Raw genomic sequence first — 19,299 nt, 5'->3', positions numbered from 1 at the left:
ATTCCAGCCAGACAAATATTTTTCACCTGGACTGTCTGGAGAATTGAGTCAAAACTACGTTGGCCTAAAATATGCTTCTCTTTGCTAGGGTGTTTAAGTAGGATTTTTAATATTTGCATACTATGGTTTCACGTATCTTTTTCCAGTTTTCAGAGTAACTTTAGGAAACAATTTCTGAAAAAGATATCAACTTTCCAACATTAATGACATCCTTCCAAATCTATCTTAGATCCACACACTAGAAAGCCTTGTGAGAGACTACAATTCACATTTGTCTGTCCCCTGCCCTCAATTTGTTTTCTAAGCTTTTATTTTTTGAGGGGTATAAATATTTTTGCAATCTACAATGCCCCTCACCCTTCCAAATGTGCTTTTACAGGGAAAGCCTTAAGAAGTTTTACCTCAGAGCCCAATGCTATCAAAATAGTCCAAATGCATTATAAGAGACACCAATATGCTAAATAATTTCAAACCACCACTTCCCTTATCCTTCTTCCATGTCATTCTTCCTTTCTTTCCCATGATCCCCTCACCTTCCTTTGCTTCCATCTCTCATGTATCTCAGATGGTGGCTCTGGTGCCAATAGTAACTTGCAAAAACAAACAAAAATGTGAAAATTAGTCAATCACCAGAAAAGCAGTGGGGTGTGATGTACATGGGGGTGCGTTCTGAACACCTTTTCTCGTCTCTGCAAGTGAAGTCTCAATTACTGATGTGAACAGTGTTTCTTGTATCAACTTTTGTGAACAAACTCTGCCCTCTGATGGCATTATTTAACAAAACAAATCAGACTTCGCCAATTGCACAAGTCAATTTGGTTTTCACATCTTATTTGTAAATGTTGACTTTTTTATTCTTCTTAGCCAAGTGATCCATCTCAATTCTGTGCCCTTCAAATCTCTTATCATTTGACAGACACTGCAAACTCTGAAGAAAACACCAAAGTAAAAATCAGTATTAGCAGTTAACACTGTCTCTGCCTTCTTAAACACGGCGCAAAAGTTCCATTTACAAGTGCAAGTTTTCTCTGGGTTTTCCCTATGTGAACCCTGGCTGGGCTCGTCTTCCTACATTGGCAGTTTCTTCCTCTATTTCTGCCTTTCCCTCTATGGGGAGTGGATCTCTGCTGCTGCATGGGCCACCAGCTGTGTTGGCCCATCAGCGACGAGTATAATCTGGACTTCCCCTCAGCCCACCTCATTTCCTGATTATTTCCTACTGTTTATTTCATGCCTTGTCAATTCATCTTCCTCTCTGAGCAGGAGCCCTGACCCAACCACCCACCTCCTTCCCCATTTGTCTCATCTTCTCACAGCAAATGTTTCCATCTTTCCTGCCTTAGGACAGACCGGAGAGCAAAGCACAACTGTCTCTTCTGCTTGTGTTTTGTGATGGGCAGTGGCGGGCAGGGGGAAAGTCTAGTCCTGGGCAGAGGAGATGGAAGTGCCCACTACAGGGGGTATGAGGACAGAGGCCAGATCTCCCCACCATGCTGGCCCCCACTGGATGTTCAGGGACTCTTGTTACTGCAACGGGCTCCAGCAAAGGGCCCTTTAACAGCCATCTTGGCTGGGCACAGTGGCTCATACCTGTAATCCCAGCACTTTGGGAGGCCAAGGCAGGCAGATCACTTGAGGTCAAGAGTTCGAGACCAGCCTGGCCAACATGGCGAAACCCCATCTCTACTAAAAATACAAAAATTAGCCAGGCATGGTGATGGGTGCCTGTAATCCCAGCTACTTCGGAGACTGTGGCTGGAGAATCACTTGAACCCGGGAGGCAGATGGTGCAGTGAGCTGAGATCACACCATTGCACTCCAGCCTGAGCAACAAGAGCAAAACTCTGTCTCAAAAATAAACAGCCAGCTCTACCCCTCTCCACCTCAGCCACTCCTCACTCTGCCCCTGAAAGGTCCTGTTCTTTTCCATGATGGCCTTTCTCTCACTTCAAAGTGTCTTCCTCCCTCACTGACAAGGATCAAAGCCCTGGGCCTCTGGCCTATGGTACTTTTCACCCTTTAAGGTAGATAGCAGCACAAAGGTACCCTCTACTTCCAGGTCAGAGGCTAAAAAGGAGGTAGGCTTTTGGCAGAGTGGTGGTTACCAGGGGTGGGGAAAGCAGGAAAAGAGATTTTTATGTTCAATGGGCAGAGTTTCCATTTGTGAACATGAAAACGTTCTGGAGATAGGTGGTGGTGATGACTTCACAACAATGTAAATGTCTTAATACTACTGAATTATATACTTTAAAATGATGAAAATGGCAAATATATATATTACATATACATATTATTTTTTACTAGAATTTCTTAAAAGAACAGAATATACTTTCAAAAACTGATTGCAATCACAGTAATCTCTACTGTAATTGGAGTACAAAACAGTCTTAATTCTCAAGGATAATTCTGGTCTTAAGTATTGATTTAATATGTGCAATAATTATCTCAGGAAGAATGCCTTTCAAATTTTGATGAAAATATACCTAAAATTTTTACTAGTGCTTTGTGTAGCTATTGAAGAGGTGACTAATATTATCGATGGGTTGATGAATTGATTGAGGTAGCAGTGTGAGACAGATGCTGATGAAAATGCTCAGAATGATGTGTTTGGAAATGCCTCTCAGAATGAGAACCATGCAGTTATGGTTCCTAGAGAATTATGCCCTGCTACAGATCTTCATCTTCTCATCAAAAAAATAAGTAAAATTTTCAAACTATGACACATTTGCAGAGTCCGAAGGAAGCCCAGAGGAGTGATTACAGAGTCGGTAAATAGGATCTGTGAACAAATGTCGAAGAAATTGGTATTGCCTGCTATTTTAGGACGGCTTAAAAGAGCTTCATAGATGCAGGAGTAATTGTGGTGACTGAAGGACAAAAGATTGTGTTGTTGAACAAAAAACAAAATATGGTCTGACTCTTCTACTCTCTAGTGTATGCACTACTTAGAACCTGTGATCAGCCGTAGTCACCACAAATTTTTAGAGCTCCATAAAGATCAAATTAGAGCTGTAGATTATAAAATGAAGGGCAATAAGTCTTAAGATAAAAGCCAAAGGAATTTTTGAAGGAAACAATAAAAAGTTAAAGGAATTAAAATTGAAGTTGAAAAGGCTAAGCGTTGTAAAAGCATAGGAGACGCAAATTCTTTGTGTCAAATGGTTCAAACAAAAGGAAATGTGCATAAAAGGAAAATTTTAAATATTGGCTGGGTGTAAGAAAGACTTTTCAACTGACAAAGTAGACTTCACAGGGAGGTTGTGGAATCTTCTCTTAAGGCTTTTAAAAATCAGGCAGGGTTTTTCACTGTATGGGATGGTAGGGTACAAACCATTCTCACCCCTAGAATGAAATCATGAGTGAGCAAAAGGTTCAGGTGACCCAGGGACTTTATAAACGGTAGCCAGGAATTCTGACCAGAGTTTTAAAATACTGAGAGGAGAAACTGATGCTGAAAGAAGATGGCATGAGGGTAGGGAAATTTGCTTCCCTGCTCAGGCACTAGGACATGTGCTATGCTATGGTCCCTGGTGGTAGCATGGTGGTATTCTGGCCTCTTCTGTATAACTGACATGTCACCCCAGATTTTCCCAATTTGGCAGAAGCTGTGTGTACAGAGGGCTGGCAGCCTGCAACCATTATTGCCTTCTGCAAAGGGGGAGATATATACCAGACACCTCTTTCTCATAGTTAGAAACTTCTAGAGAGAGTCTACTATATTATCTGATACTTGACAATACATTCTTAAACCATCTAAAACTTCCATTTTGGAAAATTATTCTGGAAATCTTGCATTGGGTTGCAGCATGCAAACAAGAGCAAGTCATCCATGCTCACCAAGACTTGCCAGTCCTTACTTCTCTCACCATTGATCAAAGATGGCAGTGGTGAGGCTGAGAGCCATCTCCTGGTGGGACACTGTGCATGGATTCATATGATTGGGCAGTTCTGCTAACTAGCACTAGCAATCATTCTTCACATGAACATAGAAGAACAGTTGAGGTTTTTAAAAGCGTGAAGCAGTTTTGAGGGTCTAATTATGTGTGTATTTGGTATGCAAGCCTTGTCTTCCTAGTCCCTAGCTTTATTATTTTAGTTACCGTTTATCATAGATATGAAACCCAATTTAATTTTAAAAGGGGGATAAATCTGGGGTGTGTACAGTAGTTAGCTGGTGGTTGGCACAGCTAGCTCCTGGGACTCCAGTGAGTTGTTCATCCAGTTACATGAATGTGTATTTCTGAGAACTAACAAGATTCACACTGCAAGGCTAATCTCATCCATGAGCAGTGTGTGTTCCAATGTGGTAGTATTTAAGGGCTCCAGGGTATCATTCATGTGTCCTGGTGCCTGAAATTCCACTATCTCAGAGTTGTTCCTTTGGATTCTTCTCTCTGAAGATTCTTTTTTAAAATGCAGATAAACCAAGAGCAACATTATATGAATTCATACACAGAAAAGGATGGGTGGCTTGTTATGCCTTTCCTCTGACAACAGAGTCCCATGATATGAGAAGAAACATTAACAACTGAGAGGCACACACTCAGATGTTCATTTCTTAATTTGGTCATCATTTGTTGAGCACCTACTGTGTGCCACACACTGAGCTAGAGGGTGTCGTTCCTGGCTGCAGGAGGCCCACAGTGTGATGGGAGAGGCACACATTTCCACACAGTGCAGGAGAGAGGGCCCGGGGCACAGAGGAGGGAGGCATGGACCCTGGGTTGGGCATTAATTGCCGAAGGATGTGATGTGACTCCAAGCTGGGTTTTGAAAGGTGAATGGAGTCTGCTAGCTCCTGGAGAGAGGCAGAAGCGGGGTCCTGTCAGTTTGTTTTCTCTTAGAGTTCTTTCTGACCCCTGAGAGAATGTCCAGGCACGTTCCTCAGAATGTCACAAGGTCATAGGGCTAGAGAACCCTGCAGGCCCCTCAGGAGGTCACCAGAGCATGACCTCTGCCCAGAGACTGGGGCAGTCTCCCCGGACTCCTCAAGGCTACCGCTTTCAAGCAGTTCAAAGAGAAAAAGAAGGAATTGTTAAGACAAATCCAGCCAATCTCATCACTTTCCCTCAGGAAGACCTTGTTCTTCGGCCAAGATTTAGTAGATTCATCTAATCCTTTCATGGAAGGAATTAAAATGGAACACCTGGCTATTTGCTTTATTTTTATCTGAAGCCACTTGCCATCACTTGAGGATAATTATGTTGAATATTGTTTTATTCTTGATATCCCACACAAAATTTCCTCAACTCCGGAAATCACGTTTCCATAATTAAGAGCATAGATTCTAGAGCCAGATTGCCTGGACCCATATCCTAGTTCAGCTACAAGTTATGAACCTTATTCCTGCCTCAGTTTCCCCAAGTGTAAATGAGGATAATTATTTTTTCTACTCTATTGATGTGTTATGGGGCTTCAGCAAGCTGGTTGCATGAGGTATTTAGAACAAGATGAATAGAGAGTGCTCAGTGAAGACTGGCTGTTATTCACTCACTTACTGCAGAGCACCTGACCCAGAACTGTTTGAATTACAATGTAGAGGAAGGGCCATCTCACTCAGCAAGGCAGTCAGAACCTACCAATCAACTGAAACATTCACCAAGGGCCAACTGTGTCCCCATGGGTTCTGTTCTAGCCATTGGAAATACTAAATCCAATACAGAGTGGCTCCCATCCTCGAGAAACCTACAGCCTAGTGAGAAAACTGGACACCATCTCTTCCTTAACATGCACAATGGTGTGGTTTGTACCGTGCTATACTATGAAATGTCCTCACAGCCCCTCAACAGGTACCTGGAACAGGTATCATCCTCCCCACTTCCTGCATGATAATAAAATGCCTATCAGGAAACCCTGTTTGCTTATTAGGTGTCATTGGCACCTTCGCATAGGAGATCATCTTTCAGTAAGTTAACCTAGAGGGGAGGGGAGATGTTGTCTAAGTAGGCCCTGTTTTCCTCCTGCAGTGATGGGTTGTAACGAACTCAATGTTTGTGTTAGGTTTGGAGGAGACCAGCCTGTCTACATCAACATCATTAGAGACCCCGTCAACCGGTTCTTATCTAACTATTTTTTCCGTCGCTTTGGAGACTGGAGAGGGGAACAGAATCACATGATCCGCACCCCCAGCATGAGGCAGGAGGAGCGCTACCTGGTAAGTCAGTCCTGTTGCATGCAAAAGGTGGTCTCCCCACTGCCTGGGGAGTGGCCCCTCCACCAGGGAAGGCTCACTCTTCCCTTCCCAGGCCTTGCCCTTGGCGCCTTCATGAAGCATGGGGCAGAGAGGGTGCTTCCGCAGGAAGGAGGTCTTGGCGAGAGAAACTGGTTCCGGGTGACCCAGATCTTAATGAACATTTCCTCAAATGATCTTCTGATGTTGCTTTGCTCAGTTGTCTTTAGTGCTAGATTTTGGGTCCCAGAGCGGAAACAGTCTTTCCTAAGGAGTCCTGACTAGCACTGTCGTGCTTAAGAAGAACAAGGTGTTGGGGGGTGCCTGTTAGAGGGCAGCAGAGCCCTTTCTCATCCCTCAGCCCATTCAGTTCCCATGACCACTCTGGGAGGGAGGGAGTGTTTTCAGATGAGGACCCTGAGATTCCAAAGGTTGTGGGATTTGCCAGTCACCTCTCAGGTAAGGGCACAACCGCGACTGACTGTTTCCGGGTTTCCTGCCTTCACAGTCTGGGTTCTTTCCACCACAGCGTGATAGAACCCTGTCATTGGACCAGTAATTGTTTGCTTTCTCTAGACTTGTTTTGGGACCCTCAGCTCCATGAGGGATGTTAGTCTTGAGTCCAGTAATTATTTCCGCAGCACAGAGGTTGGTAACAGAAATGGAGGGTGGAGTTGCGCGTCTTTCTTTGAGCACTAAAACGAAAGGTACATTTCCCATCCCTTTGTAGAGACACACGTACTGAGGAGCTGACAGCCTGGTGCCCAGGAGGCTGAAATCCTGGTCTCTGTGTCTGAGAGAGCCCTTGGGTTCACCTGGACCCATCCTGGGCTGTTGTTGGGCACAAGCAGGAACGAAGGAAGTGTTGAGGATCAGTCAGAGGTGTTGTTCCCAAAGCTGGAAGATCGCCCAGAGCCAAGGCTACTGCTGATGCGCCCTCAGCAGCAGCCTTGCCGCTGGAGAATAGCACCGAATCTCCGGGCCAAGGCCAGGACCGCTGCTTCCTCATCTCATTTTAAACGCGTAATGGAAGCGGATGTTCAGAGGCTGGGAGCGTTTGGGGATGATGTCCCCTCAGTGTCACGTTCATGTTTTCAAATCCATGATTAGAGTAGAGAAAACTGAGATACAGAGAAGTTAGTGTCTCAGTCAGGGCCAGACGACTACACCAGACCCATGTGACTTTCCACTCACCTTCGGTACTTGATCAACTACCTAAGACATCAGTGAAATATTTTGATGATTTTTTTTTATTTTTATTTTCTTCCTTTGATGTTATATTTTAAAAGGGACTTTTCCTCTTTTTTTTAGTTTTTGATGGCAAAACCCTAATCTATTTCTTTATAAGTTATGAGACCTGGTGCAGTGGCTCACGCCTGTGATCCCAGCACTTTGGGAGGCTGAGGCAGGTGGATCACTTGAGGTCAGGAGATCGAGACCAGCCTGGCCAACATGGTGAAAACCCGTCTTTATTAATAATACAAAAACTAGCTGAGCATGGTGGCACACGCGTGTGATCCTAGTTACTTGGGAGGGTGAGGCAGGAGAATCCCTTGAATCTGGGAGGCAGAGGTTGCAGTGAGCCGAGATTGTGCTACTACACTCCAGCCTAGGTGCCAGAGTGAGACTCCATCTCAAAAAAATAAAAAAATAAAAAATAAATAAAAATAATTAAAAATAAATAAAATAAAAAATAAACTATAGGTTATGAATATGACTATATGTTTTTTATTTGGTGAGACGTGTATTCAGAGTATAGAACTGCTTACTACAAGAATAATGTCTTCTCTAATTATATTCATTATTTGTTTTGGATCTTGATTAATATATGTTGTTTTAAAAAGAGCATACATTCCATTTAATCCAGATAATTCTTTCATAGTTCTGATTCAATCCTCATGCTAAGAAAGTTAGAACCAGAGGATAGCAGAAAACGCCAAAAAACCAATGATATGGAAACACATCTTATGAACACTGCTCTTCAAATATTAATGTAAGAGTTGAGAGGAATGCTCCAGCTTTTTCCGCTCTGTCAAGCTTTTGTTGCCATCCTGTAAATCATTTCATATAATGTAGTCTTCACACACACAAATAATAAGCTGCAATCATAGAGAGAAAGGTGGCAAATGTGAGGGGGAAAAATTATGGTTTGGAATTTCTATTTGTTTGTTTTTGTTTTGAGACAGAGTCTTGCTCTGTTGCCCAGGCTGGAGTTTTTGCAGTGGCAAGATCTCTGCTCACTACAACCTCCACCTCCGGGGTTCAGGGGATTCTCCTGCTTCAGCCTCCTGAGTAGCTGGGACTACAGGCACCTCCCACCATGCCCAGCTAATTTTTGTATTTTTAGTAGAGGCAGGGTTTCACCATGTTGGCGAGACTGATCTCGAACTCCTGACCTAAAATGATCCACCCGCCTCGGCCTCCCAAGTGCTGAGATTACAGGTGTGAGCCACCATGCCCAGCCTGGTTTGGAGTTTTTTTTAAAAAGGTCATAAAATATTGAAAATTGGTAGTTGGGGCGAGTGTTATCTTTTCGAAGAGCTGGTAACTGCCTTTATTATGTGACTTGAGAGATTGTAGGGAGATTTCCCTGCCTAGAATTCTGCCCTTAGAAATTTGTAGGGGCCCCTTTCCAAATGTAAGCACTGTGTTCGGGAAGGGTCTGTGTCACATGAGCTCATCAGATCGATCCTTGGCAAGGCCCCAGCAGGAAAACACTAGGCTCCCCAAAGCAGCACAGCAGAAAGTCGGGGGGCTCAGATTCAAGAGAGGAGAGCCTGGTGGCGGCGGGGAGTGGGTGTCCCCTTCATGGTCTAGTTCCAGCCTGACCTGGTTAGAAGGCTGTCTTCTTGTTCAAAGGATAGTTTGTTTATTTGGAAGAAGATGGTCTATTGCCTTTTTTTAATAGCTGAAACTTTTAATTCCATCTCCTTGGTCCCATTAGACCCTTGAAATAAAATTGGCCCCTTTCAGAAGAGTCTGTCCTCATTTTGGCAAAGCCTGGGTAGTCAGTTGTCTGACTCAAAAGAGGGTGTTGTTTGTGTCTCAGTGGGGCACAGGCAGCTGTGAGGAGCCCACTGTCCCCTCCTTGCAGGGCACCCCTCCCCTTGGAGGCCCTTCCCTGCACACCACATGCCCACAGGGTCTTGGGTGCTGGCCTGAAATGGGTCTGCTGATTTACCACGTCGTTCCAGATCTCAGTGCTCCAAAGCCCCTTGCTTTATCCCATTGCCAAAAATCGGGCAGTTCTGCCCCTGGCCCTGAGCCTCCCAGAGCTGCTTAGCATACAGCTGGGAGCGGCCAGCGCCTGCCTCCGAGCCTGCTCTGAGGATGAAATAATATCATCTTGTGAGGCAGGGTGGTTTGGAAGAAAATGGAAAGGGTAAAGGAATCCTGGGATTTGCAGGAACCCCAAAGAAGATAAGGACTCTCATTTTACAGGTGTGGGAACGGGCCTGGGATTCGGGGTGGGGTAAAGTCCCTCCTAGGAGGAGAAGCCAGAGCTCCTGATTCCACTTCGGTGGTGTTTGCCCACTCAGACCTTACGTTTTACTTCCTGAAGGGTAAAGCGAGAAGAGGACTGGGCCAAGTCCCATGCTTTTGAAGCAGAATCATTTGATGTAACATCGTCTCTCCATCTTTACAAAGACATCGCTGTTACAGCAATTTGTTTTCAAATATTCAAGCGTCTTATAGCTATACCTTATTTTCTGGAAACAACTAGCTTTTCTCAAACTTTCTATTTCTTTCCAAACTCTTCTTCCTTTGCATTTCCTGGAAAATCATTTTTAAATAAATTAGTGCTCACATAGATGCAAGTTCAACTTCCAGCAGCCATACTGTGAAAAGGCAGTTGTCTTAGGCTCATTTCTTTTCGTCCAGAGCTGGAAACTCCCCAGTGTGAAGTTGGCTGCCTCCTTTTTGGGGATGAGGGTCCTCTGAACCCAGGCACACTTGGACACATCCCAGCACCTGAGACTCTTCTCCAGCTCATGTCTGGCCTCCTTTATTTCCAGGGCAGGGAAATACCTGGCATACAGACCATATTTAATGAAAGAATGAATGATGGAAAAGCTTTTTCTAACAAAGGCAACTGTTATCATCTCCAGATGAGGGAGAGCATCTTATTCCTGCTGGAGCCACTCCCTTTTCCAATCTTGGAGCTTCCATGAAAGTGGATTTCTTATGCTGTCATTTTCACCCTGCTGGTGAAAGTTCTCAAAAATGTCACATTGGGCTCCTGCCCTAACCACTGTTGCCACTTCACTAGGCCATCCTCTGTTTGAAGAATAGGAAGAGAAGGGAGAAAATCTTCCCAGAGAGAACACTACCTCTCTAACACTGTTTATTCGGCTTGGCTGTAAAGTGTGGAAAGTAATGCATGTTTAAAAGAAAAGATGTGTAATTTACAGCTTCTTAATTCATAAAGAATTCAGTGAATCATGTTGGCCCTGTTGGATTCTGGAGAAGTCTGAAAACTGGCCAGAGTCAGCAAAGGTTTTTAGAAAGCTATGCATTTTAATCTACTTGAAAGCTCTGGACTCCAAACGTCCTTTAACTTTGAAAGTATACATATGAAACACTGGTGTGTGGAAATTTCCACTCTGTCCCAACCAGCTGAGACTGTCCTGTGAGTGAAAGAAACCTTAGGCATTGCCTTTATTCCTAAGGCATTGTTTTTCTTAAATAAATAAAATGAAGAAGGGCTTTGGATTGTCTGCTTTTTAAGTGTTTCAGTAAATATCTATGTTTTCCAAATCCGTAAAGATAAGAAAATTATGCTCTTGGTCTTCAACTAGTTCAGATTTAGCTTCCAATTGCAGGCTAAGCCAGGGGCCTAAGATAAGGTGTATTTATATTCCCTTCTCAGCTGCCTTAGCTGGGAGACTTGGCCTGGGATTTAGCCTCTGTGAACCTTGCTTGTCTCATCTGTACAATGGGACCATATTACCTACTTTGCGTGCATTACAGGGTTGTTGGGAGAGTCAACTGAGCATTCTACAAAGAAGTGCTTTGGAAGCTAAAACTTTCCAGAACACGTTTCAGTATTGATGCTCCCACCCCCTTGTCTCCGTTACTGGCTCCACATGACCTAAAGGGGCCATTTTTCCTACAGACCTGGAGCTCCTCTGCTGAGGAAGTCCATAGGGGCTGCTGTTTTCCTGGGGCTCAGGACATACTGGGTCCTGAACCCTCAGGTCTGCTTCTGCTGTGGTCTCAGATTGCCTCACTAGACTCCTTCCCCTGGGAACCTGTTTCTAAGGAAACTGCTTCTCTTTGTGTTCCCAACAGCTGGAGATGTGTTTTGATCCCAGCCCGCTGGCATACATTTGTCCTGTGTTTATTTACATGGAAACCTAAGCTCCTGTAGGCCCTGGGTTGGAAAGTCATATACACGCGTACTCTCCCCTCCAAGGAGTAACGAGAAAGGCACGCCAGAGCCGAATGCTCCGCCAGGCTGATGCAAGCCATCCAGGAGCACGGAGGACCAGGAAGCCCTAGCTTCAGAGATACACTGTGAAATACATTTGTCCTGGGTGTATCTAAAGCAGGAGTCATGGGTGTTTTTAGGACCAAAGGCCACTTCTGGGAGTTAGCAAGACCTGAGGGTATCCCTGGGAGTTTCAGGCAAACAGAAAACAAGATGGGTAAAGGAAGAGGCAAGGGAGGAGAGGAGGGACCAACAGATGAATTTTGGAGCTAGAATAGAATGCTACTCCCTGCCCCCTGTGCTACCACCAAACAGCACTCCCGTGTGTGATGTGTAGCAGGTTAGCATGCTTTGCTTCATATTAGGGCATCCGCCCTCACAGCCTCCCCTGGTGTAGGTATGAGCACTCCTCATTCCCCTCTTATGAACCAGGATGGCGATCCCAGAGAGGTTGAGTGGTGGTTAAGATCAAACCACAAATAAGGGGAGCTTGCATGAGGCTACCCAAGTTACAAGGGGCTTACGATTCACTCAGGTTGCCTCTGGTAACAGGAGCCAGGGGGCAGGAGAACTGTGGGAATGAAGACAAAAGGATTGCAGGCCAGTGAAGACCAGGAAATGAATGCCAGGCAGAGCCAGACCCCATGGGAAGCACATAAACCACAGCACAGCTAAGCCGCATGGAAACTAGAAATTGTTGAGACTTAGAGCCACTTCCAGCACTCAAGTGTCAGTGCCCAGGCTGCCCAGGGGTTCCCAGTTCTCTTCAGCCATCTTCAAAGACACCAACGGAGGATTGAGCCCCTCTTATGCTTCACACCTCTCCTTCTACCATCTCATTTCTCTAGCCCGCTGGAAAGGGTTTTCCACTTCTAAGGACTTATGTCATTAGATTGGGCTCACCCAGATAATCTGGCGTGGTGTCCCCTCTCAAGGTCTGTAACCTTACTCACATTCGCAAATTCCCTTTTGCCATATGAGGTAACATATTCACAGGTCCCAGGGATTAGGATATAGACACCTTCAGGGTCCATTATTTTGCCTACCACAGTGTCACCAAGGACTACTTAGCAGGGGGCAGAAGGGAACTGTGGAGGGGACGTGGGCGTGACAGGCGTTCTGACACTTGGCTATGCCACTTATAAGTGCTTGCCACTGTGCATTCTACTATGCAGTGGCACCAAACCATGGTTTTCCTGACCCTGGTCTGCAAAACCAAGTGGCCAGTCATACATTTTGTTTTTTCTTCTACTAGTGACTCATGCACCCATCCATCTGTCATTCATTCATTCACTCAATAAACATTGATTTAGTACTTTATGTGTAGCAGGAGCTATGGTAGGAACTGGAAATAAAATGTTGAGCTAAAATAGACACTGTCAGTCCTCACGGAGCTCACAGACTGCCAGGGAGACAAGCATTCCTCCCAAAACCACACAAATGTATGTGAAATAGTTGCTGCATCACATCCTACATGTAGGATGTAGGCTGTATCCTACAATGCAGAGAGACATGGTGCTGTCCAGGCATTGTATGGGGCAATTGGCAAGTCTGGAAGTCAGAGAAGTGTTGGTTGAGCTATATCTGAAGGGAAAGAGAAGGAAGAACCCCTAGGCACAGGGAACATACAAAGCCCTGTGGCAGGAGGGATCACAGTGAGCACGGAGGAGGAACCAGGGAATATGAAGCAGGGTGAGCTGAGGGAGAAAGGAAAGAGCTGAGTCCAGTGATGTGGGCAGGCAGGTGGTAGGCCTCATAGAGCCTCCCAGACTCTGTTAAAGATCCCTGGGGAGGCACTAAAGGACTTAAAGCAAAAGAGGCATGTTTACAGGACATCCTGAATCTTTTACATTTTGTTGGGGGAATCACTTTGGCCAAGGGCTTCAAGTCAATGTGGATAGACCAGCTAGATAGATCAGAGGCTACTGCAGTGATCCAAGTGTAAGATAAACCAAGGAGCAAGTTTTTATGGGACATCAACCAGGTGCAAGGAGCAGCTCCAGGTGGGGTCAGGAGCGGCAATCAGGGAGCAATTACAAAGAGGTTGGAGACTCATCGCTGTGCTTCCAGTTGCTTGCCGCCTAGTTAGCAACAGAAGACCCAAACTTGAAAAGCTTAATACCAACAAGGAGAGAGTTGTTAATAATAGCTCAGTGCAGCCGTACAGGACTTGTCATTGGCTGGGATGTGTTAAATTAGCAATTTGAAAAATGCGGGGAGGAACCAAACCACCAAGAGTTGTGGTTGTTGGGAGCGGCTTCCCAGGAAAGGAGAGATGAACAGAGGAGAGGTGGGTGCTGTCTTTAGCAGTAGAAGCAGATGCAGCAGAAGTAAGGCTCTGGGGACAGCAGGAGGGGACTGTTCCAAGTGAAATGACATTTTAGAAAGTGTGTAAAAGCCTGAGAGCAAGATGCTCACTCTATGGTGAACCGCCTATTTGGCAGGAGCAGAGGGCTTAGGGAGGTGAGGAGCTTGGGTACAGTAAACTGTTTCTCCAGATGTCCCAGTAGTGGGGGGAAGGAACGCTGCTCTGATGGCTGCCAAGGCAGGTTTGCCTGACCTGTCTCCATACAAGGTCCCATCAGGAGCACGCACCGCAAAGACCGCCAGAGCACAGCCAGGTGCATCCGCCGGCCACCTGTCAGCTGAGCTCATCTGCTGTGAGCCCCGCCCCTCGCTGTGAGTCAGCGGAGCTGCTGCAGCTGTATCCCGCCGCTGGCGCTCAGCGCTGCGCCCCTACTGGGGCCGGTGGCTAACATTTACTAAGGCGGTGGTTCTCAGCCTCGGCCACTTGTGGAGGCTTTGAAAACTACTGATGCCTGGGTCACACACCCGAAAGTTCTGGTTTAATTGGTCTAGGGTGCAGCCTGGGCTTTGGGATTTTTTTTTTTTTTTTTAAGCTTCAGAAGTGATGCCAACGTGTAGCCGAGGTTGAGAACTACTGAGGAATTAACAACACATCCGTTCCTGACTGCCTTAGCAGGAGCTGTTTTTACCAAGAGAAGCACCCCCTGAATGCCTTATAGAAGCTTACCTTCTTATCCTCTGCCCATTTGGAAAAACCTGTATTTGCTCTCCCCTTAGACATTTTTATTTGTTAGGCTTTTCATTGGCATAAGCAAATAAATATCATTGAAGAGGTTTGATGGCATAATACAGTATTATTTGTTGTATTTAGGAATATTCTATATATGTCTTAAGTCAGACTTTCTTCTAAAGTTGAAGTAAATAATATTTATTATCCAGAAACCAAAGTGTGCATTATACTATACATTTCAGATCTCACTTTAGGAAGCCATGCTTTAGACAGTAAAACAGAATGAGCACTTTGATGAATAAAGTATTTTAGCATATGGACATCTTTTTATTTAGGTTGACAAGGCATTTGAAGTCCATTGCCATCTCTTCAAAGAGACATGTGACATTCTTTAAATGCAGGCCAATTCATACAAAGACATGCAAATGCTAAATTAAAAGATGTCGGTGAGGAGAACTATGTTTTAAATGCAGTCAGGAAATGTTCTGTGAATGCAGTCAATGGGCTTGCTATCGAAAGAAGCTATGGGATGAAGTTTTATATAAAGCGAAAAACTAATGGCTCCACTGAACTTTGCTAAATTTTTGAATTTTATACTCTACATTTATTTTTGCAGAAGTTGGCATGCCTCTATAGTTGTCCTCAATTGCTTTGCCATTTGTAATATTTTTTCTCTGCCCAACTGTTTTACATACACAGTATAAATTCCCCAAAGGCTGAGTGACCTCCAAACGTGTTCTTAAAAATATTTTGCAAAGTCTGAAGACAGGAAAAGTAAGTGTGAAACATCTAAGAGCTTTGTTGGAATCTCAGCTTGAATTCTAATTGCTAGTACTTATGAAAATGTCAATATTAACATGAAATAGCTGGCAGTTTTTCTAATAAATGTAAATTGAATTAGATAGTGTGTAATTGGAAAAATACTTGCTTCACTCAGGCTTCTCAAAACAAGACTCAGGGTTTGTTAGCTGCGGCAGCCTTGCCCTCTAATGGCTGGAAGTTGAAGGACAAGACTAAAACACTTCTGACTATAAGGAGGATAGAAACTAAGAAGAGGGAATGTCTGACCATTTATCACTATATTGAGGGCTTCTTCTCAAAGCATGGGGCATGATGTTGATGTTAGCATGGGCTTATTATTAAAAGGAGGTGGGTAGGTGGGGAGCCAAGGCCATGCTAAGTATCTTGGAGCTTCAGAATAAGCTTGGATAGAAACAGGTTTTATAGATGCCTAATCTCCTGAAATGCAGTTGAAAGTTCAAACTTGCCTTATAATATTAAAAAAATAAATAAATGCCTGAACAAGTTATACAGTAAATAATCTTGCCTGGACATTGTGATGGTCTGGTTTACAGTCATTGAGATTTGCTAAGCACATGTAACAAACAATTTTTGTTCCCATTTCTAATTGACCAATGAGTGTTTCAGACAGAGTAGAAATTATACCAATAAAAGTGGTTTGGCAGGAATTTCATAAGAAGTTTGATTTTATCCCATGTGCTTTCTGGGAAAGCAGCCAGGAATGAATGGAACAGGTGGGAGCTTAACTGGCTACAAAATCACACAGCCTCTAGAACAAACCACTTTTTCTCTGACCCTAAACCCATGCAGATATTCACAGTTGAACGAAAGAATTTTAACCAAAGCTTACTCAATTTCATGACAAGCAAAGTTTTTAAAACACCGATCTGCAAGAAGCCCCAGCCACCTAATGGGTAAGGCATTGGCTCCTAAAAAATGGCTCTTCACTTCATATTACAAAGTAAAAATGCAATGGAATTGTATCAACATTCAGCTAAAAGTTTGCATATGCATATTCCTTTGCATTAAAGGTGAAATAACACTGGTGTGACTTTTATAGTAAGATGGCTGTCCCGTTACCACCTGCAGAGCATTATTCACTCACTTCTGGGTTTTGTAATTAACTAACCACTTGGATAAGACTTGTAGAAAGAGTCAGCAGATGTGTAAGACAAAGTTATCAAGTTCAACAATTAAAAAGGAAACTTTGATTACAAATGTCAGGAATAGTTGATGGCATTCTATGTCTCACCACTATTAGTAAAAACCCTGTGAGATCAAGACAAGAGACCTAAACCAAGGCAATAAGATTAGCCAAAACCAGTCTTGATGACTGTTCATCTTTATTTCTCTTGGTAACTATTACTCAGGTATTTATTTTTTACATTCTCATACATTGCTTTTTAAACCCTTCAAATTATTTCATGTCTGTAAGTCTTATGTTCTGAACTAAAATGTAACTTGATAATAGAATATCATCTTGTCTCAGTACCCATCACAGTTCCCTCTTAAACACCCAATAACAGATGCAAGGATGTGTGGAGCTCCAACGATATTTGCCTCTTTTGCCTACTTGCATGTGCAATTTCAGCGTATTCTGAACACCTGTAGTATGCCAGACACTGTCAACCTGTCTCCAGATCATCTTCTTCCAATCCATGATCAAAGTGTCCAGTGTGTCTGTCTGACTTTGTCATTGCCTTGCTTAAAACACTCCTATGTATTTCTGATCTTTAAATGTAATATTAGCTATCATCATTATTATAATAATAATATTTAATCAAAGAGCATCACAATTGCATGTGAATCTACACTTATCTCAATAAAATTTCAGTTAGGAAAAAATGCATCATGCACCAATATAAAAAAGATAGGTTTATCAATAAATGGTATAGGAAAAATTAGATCGTTAAGGAACCCAGCATACATCAAATAAATTCAGATGGATTAAAAAGGTAAAATGTGAGAAATCAGAAGGATGTGTATCTGAGCTGTGGAGGCTATGAGTTGTCTATCCTGTGGAAGGAGATGTGACTGAGCTAGAGGATGGCAAAGCACACAGTCAGTGGAAGAAATCACAAAAGAAATGAATTTTAGATTTGTCTTTAGATAAATTAACAGTTTATTTCACAAAAAGGCACTGTAGGCAACGTTAACAGGCAAATCAAATGGAGATAACATTTACAAATATGACAAAGAATTTATTCTTAAAGATATTAAGATATGAGAAGTCTTATAAATCAGTAAAATAGACTAATTTCCAATTGAAAAATTACAAGTAAAATTCCACATAATCTAAAAAATGCTCAGCCTCATCTGTAATTTTTAAATTGCAAATTAAAGCAATACATCACTTTTAAGGTAGTAAACTGGCAGAGACTTCAGCAATTATAAGTAGTGATGTGCTCATAAATGTTTAACAACTGCCTCTGGTGGGGGTGGGGGGTTGTTTTGTAACTTTGCCAATTTCTGTGGTGTAAATACTTCTCACCGTGGTGATTTCGAACTATGTACATGACATCACTGAATACAGCAGAGTTGATAGATGGGTATTTGCCTCTTATAAGCTGTTACTATCTGGCTCCAGCACATTCCCAATTCACAGTCAGTGCTGTCAAGGGTACATCAGAATGGACATGGCCGTATACTTCTGGTATCAGGATTCTGGGGGCATGGTCCATCTTATGCATCATTCACTTCCTCAGCCCCTCACCTGCTCACCATGTCATCATACGTTTTCATCTTTGCCAGCCTGAGAGATGAGAAATGATGTGTCAGTAGGATAAGTTACATTTCTCTCTTTATGAGTGAAGTTGAGCATCTTCCCACATGTTTAAGAGGCATTTGTATTTTCCTTTCTCATCTTATCATTGCCCATTTTGCTAACATTCTGATTTCTAGAAACTTTTCAGAAAATTACAGACATTTGCCCATTATTTATGATATGAATTGCAAGTATTGTTTTCCTAGTTAGTAATCTCTTTTAACTTTCTTTGTGATTTTTTACATGCATAATTTTATTTCTTTGTGTTCAAATTTATCAACCTTTTTTCTTTTTATGGCTTCTGAGCTTTGTGTTACACTCAGAAGGATGTTATTAACTCTGAAACTATAAAAAAAAAATTCTCCATGGTGTCTTCTAGAGTTCTATTGTTACTCATGTTAAATTACAATCTTTAATACTTCTGAAATTTATTCTGGTGTCAGGTATAACATATCAATGTAGTTTCTTTTTTTTCCAGATGGCTAACAAATTATCCCAACATTTATAGAATAATTCATCTTTTCCTCATTAAAGTATCACCTTTATTATATAATAAATTCTTGGTTTTAGAGGGATCTGTTTTTTCTTTTGCCTTTTATTTTGTTCCATGAATGTGTATCTTTATATACAGAACACTATTCTATATATTTATATATATACACACTGTTGTAACCTATTATATAATTACAGAATACATATTTTTATTATGTAATATGCAATAGTATAATTATATAATGTAGAATAACTATTGTATATCTACATTTTATTATCTGGCAGGGTCCAGTCTCTCCTCTTTACTCAGCTTTTCCCCCAATTGTCCTAGGTCTTTGTCTTTGCTCATTTTTCCTTAGGAACTTTAAAATCAGCTTGTTCAGGGCCGGGCGCGGTGGCTCACGCCTGCAATCCCAGCACTTTGGTAGGCTGAGGTGGGCAGATCACAAGGTCAGGAGATCGAGACCATCCTGTCTAACATGGTGAAACCCCGTCTCTACTAAAAATACAAAAAATTAGCTAGGCGTGGTGGCGGGCACCTGTAGTCCCAGCTACTGGGAAGCTGAGGCAGGAGAATGGCGTGAACCCGGGAGGCAGAGCTTGCA

The 19,299-nt window shown here is 43.0% G+C and overlaps 1 protein-coding gene across 1 annotated transcript in view; it reads left to right on the top strand.

Annotated features, from left to right (window-relative positions):
• UST (uronyl-2-sulfotransferase) overlaps nt 1-19,299 on the top strand; it is a 203,694-nt gene that overhangs the window by 79,923 nt on the left and 104,472 nt on the right. The window contains exon 6 of the mRNA XM_011965667.1: nt 6,001-6,154. Coding sequence (XP_011821057.1) covers nt 6,001-6,154 — 154 coding nt within the window. The remainder of the gene's footprint in view (nt 1-6,000; nt 6,155-19,299) is intronic.

Source organism: Mandrillus leucophaeus, unplaced genomic scaffold (genome assembly GCF_000951045.1).
Source record: "Mandrillus leucophaeus isolate KB7577 unplaced genomic scaffold, Mleu.le_1.0 Scaffold731, whole genome shotgun sequence".
Classification (NCBI taxonomy): domain Eukaryota; kingdom Metazoa; phylum Chordata; class Mammalia; order Primates; family Cercopithecidae; genus Mandrillus; species Mandrillus leucophaeus.
This window is presented reverse-complemented; position numbering and strand designations above follow the sequence as displayed.